This window comes from Berghia stephanieae, chromosome 11 (genome assembly GCF_034508935.2).
Source record: "Berghia stephanieae isolate SIO BIC M18660-M18661 chromosome 11, UCSD_Bste_1.3, whole genome shotgun sequence".
Lineage (NCBI taxonomy): Eukaryota > Metazoa > Mollusca > Gastropoda > Nudibranchia > Aeolidiidae > Berghia > Berghia stephanieae.
Window position 1 is genome coordinate 34,677,088 of NC_088370.1, and position 7,991 is coordinate 34,685,078.

The window sequence follows — 7,991 nt, forward strand, 5'->3', positions numbered from 1 at the left end:
GGAGTTTTGTATGTTTCTGTTCGTATTCGGTGGGCGTCCACGACGAGGTGGGGTGGCAAGGGAAACTGGTTGCGTAGAATCGACAAATGCAGCTTTAAGTCGGTCGATCGAAATCCGTTCTGCTTTGCCACCAACATCGATCAGGAATTGTTTATCTCCAGGGGTTATGACAACATAGGGACCTGTATACGGCTTCTGAAGGGGTCCTCGGTGGGTGTCAACACGGATGTAAACATATTTCGCTGACATCAAGTTCTTGGGTAAATTTGTTTGATGATAGCGTGATGATGTGTTGGCCGTGGTGAATGAAGGGACACGTTTTGCCGAAAGGTTGCCAAAAAGTCTTTAGCGTGGAAGTCTGAAGGATGGTCAGGTATAAACTCTCCAGGGATTGTTAAAGGTTCTCCGTATACTAATTCAGCTGAAGAATGACCGATATCATCCTTAGGTGCAGTTCTTAAACCAAGCAGAACCCAAGGTAGCTCATCCACCCAATTTGGAGTTATTAGACGAGCTTTGAGGGATGATTTCAAGGACCGTGAAACCGTTCAATCATGCCGTTGGACTGAGGGTGATACGCAGTTGTGTGATGAATCTGCACACCAAGTTGACTGGCCATCTGTTTCCATAGCGTGGATGTAAATTGTGAGCCCCTGTCAGAAGTTATATCAACAGGAATACCAAACCGCGAGATCCAATTGGAGATCAGGGCTTTTGCACATTCTTCTGTTGTTGTGGTTTGTAACGGTATTGCCTCAGGCCATCGGGTGTTCCTGTCAATTATAGTAAGGAGATGGGTGAACCCCCTTGACTGAGGTAATGGTCCAACGAGGTCAATGTTTATATGTGAGAATCGCTTTCCTGGGACATGGAATGTTTCTAACGGTGCTCGTATATGTTTTTGAATTTTCGAAGATTGGCAGTTGTGACATTGCTTAACCCATGCTGACACTTCTTTCTTAAGACCATGCCAGATAAACTTCTTGCTGATAAGTCTGACTGTGGCCTTAACTCCAGGATGACTCATATTATGAATAATTTCGAAAACCGGTCTTCTGAAGTCGGTAGGAACGATAGGTCTTGGGTAGCCAGTTGAGATGTCACAAATTAACTCTGGACCCGAGTCAACGGATGTTTTGACGATTTTGAGGCTTGTTAATGCAGTTTTGTAAGCCTGTATGTCAATGCTATTTTCTTGGGATTCCGCCATAGCTTGATAGTCGATGCCAATTGAGACTGAGTTTGTAACTGCTCTTGAGAGACAATCTGCGACAGTGTTGTTTTTTCCAGAAATGTGTCGGATGTCAGTTGTGAACTCGGATATGGCAGATAAGTGCCTTTGTTGACGAGCTGACCATGGTTCAGTTGATTTGGACATGGCATGGATTAATGGTTTATGGTCAGTAAAAATAGCGAATTGTCTCCCTTCAATGATGAAACGGAAATGACGGATGGCTAAGTGAATGCCAAGCAACTCCCTATCAAAGGTACTGTATTTCTGTTCAGGTTTACGTAACTGCCTGCTGAAAAATGCCAATGGTTCCCAATTACCTTGATGATTAAGTTGTTCAAGGACAGCGCCCACAGCTTGGTCGGAGGCGTCAGACGTTAAAGCGAGGGGTGAGTTCAAGCAAGGATGGGCTAACATTGTAGCGTTACTTAGTGCATTTTTACTGTCAGTAAAGGCTTTCAACATTTCTTGCGTCCACGTAAGTGCTTGGCGTTGTTTTTTGACTTTCAAAGCACTATATAGGGGTCGAAGTATTTCAGCTAGTCTCGGAATGAAACGATGGTAAAAATTCAACATCCCGAGGAACTCTTGAAGTGACTTGATGGTTTTTGGTTGTGGAAATTGTTTAACAGCCTCAATTTTTGTCGCCGTTGGGACAGATCCAGAATGCGAGATGTGATGGCCAAGGAAGTTAAGAGATCTCACACCGAAAAGACATTTCTCAAGACGGATAACGAGGCCTTGGTTTCTAAGTCTTTCGAATACGATTTTGAGATGTTCCATGTGTTCTGCCTCAGTTGAACTTGCAACCAGAATGTCGTCTAAAATAACAAAATACGTAGTCTAAATCTTGTAAAATGGAGTCCATTAAACGTTGGAATGCTTGTGCTGCATTTTTTAATCCAAATGGCATTCTTAAGAACTCCCAAAGGCCGAAAGGGGTTATCACTGCCGTTTTTGGGACGTCTTCTGGAGCGACTGGAATTTGGTGGTATCCTCTGACAAGGTCGATCTTCGAGAAGATGATCTTACCGTCTAAGTTTGCTGTAAAATCATGAATGTGTGGGACAGGATATCGATCTGGTATAGTAGCATCGTTAAGTCGACGAAAATCTCCGCAGGGACGCATTGTGCCATCAGCCTTGGGGACCATGTGTAATGGGGAAGCCCAAGGGCTCTTTGATTTTTGAATTATGCCCATTTTCTCCATTTCCAAAAATTCCTTTTTTGCACACAAGAGTTTTTCTGGAGCCAGGCGACGAGCACGTGCGAATACTGGGCGACCTTTGGTTGTGATGAAATGTTGCACGCCATGTTTCACAGTTGCCGTTGAAAATGTTGGTTGAAGTAGTTCTGGATAGTTATTCAATAATTTTCTGAATGTATTGCAGTTCGGCTCGAGTGGTGAGAGTTCGGCGTTTGCGCAAACTGAACTTACTGAACAAGGTACGTGCGAAAACGTTTCAGCGTCGATAAGGCGTCGACCACGAATATCTACAAGCAGATTATGATGACGTAGAAAATCTGCTCCAAGTAGGGGACGCTTGACATCAGCTTTGATAAGTCGTGCATTGAATGAACGCGATCCAATACGTATGTTAGTTTCAAAGCATCCGTATGTTTTTATTGTAGAACCATTAGCAGCTTGTAATGCGATATCAGAGGAACCCAAGCTTTTGTCTGATGCAGAGGCGGGTGTGACAGATACTTGAGCTCCAGTATCTACTAAAAAACGTCGGTTTGAATTTTCATCGACGACGATGAGTTGGAGATTTTTTGATGTGGGCGCGTTGGCTGAGTAAGAATCCGGGTCGACAGCAGAATTTACTGTTGACCCGGCTTGGCGTTTCCCTGGTTCTTCTTGTTTTTCTTGAATGAATTGAAGAGTTTGCATGTTTGTGCACATCGACGGGCATTTGAACCAAACCGTTGATGGTACCAGCAGAGGGAATCTATTTCACTGGTCATGGTTGGTGTGTCAACTTCACAAGTAGTATGAGAAATTGAAAAGGAGTTAGAGTTTGAGTGAGCAGCGTAGAAAAAATTGTCAGCTTCTCTGGCAAGTGCCCTGTAATCATCCAGATTGGACGAGTTTGCTAATGGAAGTCTGATGTTTGCTGGAAGTTGTCTTAAGAATAACTGTCTGAAGAGCAGACAGGGCTTGTGTTTGCCGAGGAGCACTAACATCCTGTCCATTAACTCGGATGGCTTTAAGTCGCCCAAACCATTCATGTTGAGTAGAGATTCCGCTCTCTCTGTTTCCGAAAGGCCGAACGCAGACAGCAGGAAGTTTTTCAGTATTTCATATTTACCTTCCTTGGGTGGTGATGATAGAATAGCAAGGGCTCTAGTTGCTGTGTCTGAGTCTAAGGCGGCCACTACATAGTAGTACTTTGTTTCATCGCTTGTTACATCGCGTAAGGCAAATTGTGCCTCGCTTTGTGCAAACCACGCTGAAGGACAAGTGGTCCAGAATGTGGGCAATTTCAATGCTACGGCGTCGATAGACATGTTTATTATTATTATGTTCTTGTGAAGAGTTGAACTGGTAAATAGTAATAATAATAATATATACCTATCTCTTAAGTTGTTTTACGTCGGGGTCACCAATGTAGCATCTACTTTACTGGAAACAACAAACAATGAAAGCAATGTGTAGTGAATTTTTTTAATTTAATGAGTTCTCTCGTGTTTACGTTTTTGTCTGATCTGACGTGTAGAGTAGTCTTGCAGTCAGCAGTATGTGGTAAGTCTTCGTAGTTCGTAGGAAACGGAGATCGCCACAGTCTAATGGTATGACACTCGCCTTCGGATCGGAAGGTCCTGGGTTTCAGTCCTGGTCTGAGCGGTGCTTAGTCCTTGGAAAATTCTCCTTACCCACATTCTCGTTCACATTCCCTGTCAGGCGTCATGTCTCATCCTACGTGTTAATTGTTGCTGTTGTCTCGGGACCACATTGTAAAGCGCTTTGATCACGTTTAGTGGATATGGTGCCATATAAAAGCTCAGGTTTAAAAAAAAATAATGATAAAAATAAAATCCCCTTTATTCATCCCACAGGTGAAAATTTGTCTTTAGGGTCTATTCCAAGGGAAGACTGGAATAACCCAGGCGTCAGCCGCAGTGCAGCGCCGCAAAGTGAGCTAGGGCGGAGTGACTTGGCTCAAGGTCACACAGCACACTGGGCATTCGAACTTGGTACCTATTGGGTACGAAGCAAAGACCGTACCGCTGTGCCTCGTTGTCCCCTTCAATGCGCTTCACAATGCTTCATTTATTCTAACTGATTAAAAAATAAATTCCCGTCTCCAACCTGACATTTTTTTGTACAAACACTTACAAATTCGTCACTGCCTGTAGCCAGGTATTCATTCACAAATCAGTCGAGTGGGGTAATGTATGTAAAGTGCCTTACCTTACCAGAAGTTCCCACGTTCACTGTCATTTCGACCATTGACCACGCTTAACATTGCTTCATTTTTTGTGACAAGACGAGACACTGTATCGCTGACCTCCCGAGCCAGCCAAGGACATGGGTATGTAAACTACAACTTGAGCTGTTTTTTTCCAATAGGATTCAATAGTCTGATTATGTCACGTCCGCCCAGCAACCAGCAGCTTGGTTCTAAACAAAGAAAATCGGTACTTTTTATTCTTCATGTTCGCTAGAACTTGTTCACATGTCATGTGATCAGAATGTATAAAAGTCAAAACATGATCAGATTTATAATGTTTTTCTCCTCTGGATACACTTTTATGCTCGTCGGAGAAGTATTTCATAAGGCGTCCGCAAAATTGTTACGATAGTTTAGAGTCAGTTACTAAGTTACTATCCGTCATTACGTGGGAAGTAACGTCACGACTGTCGAAGCCTATTATTGTGCTCAAAGTGCTCAAAGTACTTTACCGAGAGTCCCAAGCCAAAAGCGACACTTAACATGATTAACGAGATATGACATGAAGTCTGTCGGGCGCTTTTATACATCATTTTTTATTCCAACAATGATAACGCTGTTAATGGTCAGGTACTCATTTTCACCCGAATCCAGTGAAATAATATGAGTGAAGCGCATTTTTCAAGGACTAAAATTTCCACTGCTTTGAGAGGGACTCGAACCAGAGACCTACGAATCCGAGAAAATTCTAGATTCTTATCCGCGACGTTCTGATCCAGAGGCCAATGACCCAGCCAAAAGCGAAAAATTTATGATTTTTTTTTCAAACATTGTTATCTTACCTTGACAGATTGCTTTACAACAAAGCTACCATTGACACATGCCGAGCAGGCAAATCAGTCGGCCCCACATAGTGTGAAGATTATCACAATGTTTCGATACAATATAGATAGAACGAAGTTGACGTCACTCCGGTCTTTTTTTAAAATGTTTTTTTGCCATCCACGCTTATGAGTACTTTCTCACCAAACTGTATTAACCAGACTATAAAAGTTCAAGGTTACACATAGTTTTGTGTGTTGGTTCGTTATAATTCCGGATGGCAATGTTGTGAGCTTCTTAGCCAAGTGCATACTATCTATAGAGCGAAGATGACGTCACTCGGTCATTGTTATTGTTTTTTGCCATCCGCGTTTATGAGTAATTCTAATAGAAACTGTATTAACCAGACTATAAACGTTCATGGTTACACATAGTTTTGTGTATTGGTTCGTTCTACTTCCGGATGGCAATGTTTTGAGCTTCTTAGCCAGGCGCATACTATCTATAGTCTGGTTAATACAGTTAAGTGGGAGTTTCTCATAAACGTGGATGGCAAAAAACAATAACAAAGACCCGAGTGACGCCATCTTTGTTCTATCTATAGTTTAGTGAGAATTACTCGTAAACGTGGATGGCAAAAACACAATAACAAAGACCTGAGTGACGCCATCTTTGTTCTATCTATAGTTTAGTGAGAATTACTCGTAAACGTGGTTGGCAAAAAACAATAACAAAGACCTGAGTGACGTCATATTCATACTATCTATTGGTCGGATCGGCAGGACAACTTATCACGTCTGAAGCATTGATTTCAATCATCCGTGTTTAAATGGTGAGTAGTGCTCATGCGGCTACTATGTAATCTCGTGGTATGACACTCGCTTTCGGATCGGAAGGCCTGGGTTCGAGCCTTGCTCAGCGCATAGTTGAGTCCTTGGAAAAGGCTCTTTACTCACATTCTCTCACCGTACGCATGTGTAAAATGAGTATCTGGCCGTTAACAGCGTTGTCTTTACAGGGGCATCAAAAATTCAATTTGGAAAAATAACAAAGTCTTAATATGCCTTTAAAATATTATATCTTCCGATAAAGAACTCGTGACCTCAAGTAGTCGGGAAGAGAGGACTCTAATAATGACTAGGGTTAGAGACGATCTGTTTTGGGAATAGTGGATAGCTAATACGGTAGAGTCACGCTCAACTCCCGGCCAGGCGGAGCTTTCGTACCAGTGAGATCGTGGGTTCGAACCCCCATCGCCGCCGCGAAATTTTTATTCTCTATTGTCTTCAGGTACTTTCCCACTCACATCATCTGTTATCGTATTTCTTTTGTGTAACATGCATATAATGAAGAAGGCTATGCATGCTTCATGTCGCTCACGCCCATGACCAGCGGGTCCAGACGTCAGCTGACCAATGACTAATTTTTTTTTTCCTGGTGCGTGGGTGTGGGTGTGGGTGTGGGTGAGTGAATTTCAGGACATAGTAGGTCAGACAGACGTCCCTGATTGATAAATTAAATATTATGAGTTATGAAACAATACTCTTCAATAAGAGTCGTACCGTCACTTCCTTCCTAATGACGTATGGTAACTTAGTAACACTGGCTCTAAACTATCGGAACAATGGCGGACGCCCGTATGAAATATTTCTCCGGGGAGCATAAAAGCGTATCCAGAGGGGAAAAAAACCCATATACATTTGATCATGTTTTGATTTTTACACATTCTGATCACAAGGCATATGAAAAGTTCTAGCCAGCATGAAAAATAAAAAGTAATGATTTTCTTTGTTTAGAACCAAGATGGCCGCCGTTGCCGGGTGGACTTCGTTCTATCAGTTGGTGCTGATAATAGGGTATAAAAGTCGTGACGTCACACCGTCTACTTTACGGGGTCCAAAATCCTTGGAAGCGTGTATGTGACCAGTCCTTCGGAGTCTAATAATGAATATGTTACACATGATTACGGGAAAGAGCAATGATAGATGATCTTTCTTGATAATCACCATGTATTTAGACAAAGAAATAAGATGCCACCACTCTGAAACCAGAAGATAAATTGGATTCAGTAGTCTGATGTCACGCCGCCCGGCAATGGCAGCCATCTTGGTTCTAAACAAAGAAAATCATTACTTTTTATTCTTCATGCTGGCCAGACCTTTTCATATGTCTTGTGATCAGAATGTGTAAAAGTCAAAACATGATCAAATTTATGTTTTTTCCCCTGTGAATACGCTTTGATGCTCGCTGGGGAAATGTTTCATACGGGCGTCCGCCATTGTTCCGATAGTTTAGAGCCAGTGTTACTAAGTTACCATGCGTCATTAGGAATGAAGTGACGTTACGACTGTTGAAGCGTATTACACAAGGTATGCATCCAGTCCTCCGGATTAATGGTTTTACAAAACACCAGATAGATGTGTTGGGTCACTGAATACCCTTTGACTTCGTGACAACTCGTGACACCAAAACGGCTCGGCCAACTCGCTCTCACAGCCTTGACCCGAATACCTGGGTTACATTTTACTGTAAACAAACACACA

General features: G+C 42.5%; 1 protein-coding gene across 1 annotated transcript in view; it reads right to left on the reverse strand.

Moving 5' to 3' along the window:
• Positions 1-249, reverse strand: part of LOC144956404 (uncharacterized) — a 345-nt gene extending 96 nt beyond the window's left edge. Inside the window, exon 1 of the mRNA XM_078886905.1 lies at positions 1-249. This exon is cut by the window's left edge and continues 96 nt beyond it. Coding sequence (XP_078743031.1) covers positions 1-249 — 249 coding nt within the window.
• Positions 250-7,991: the final 7,742 nt, after the last annotated feature.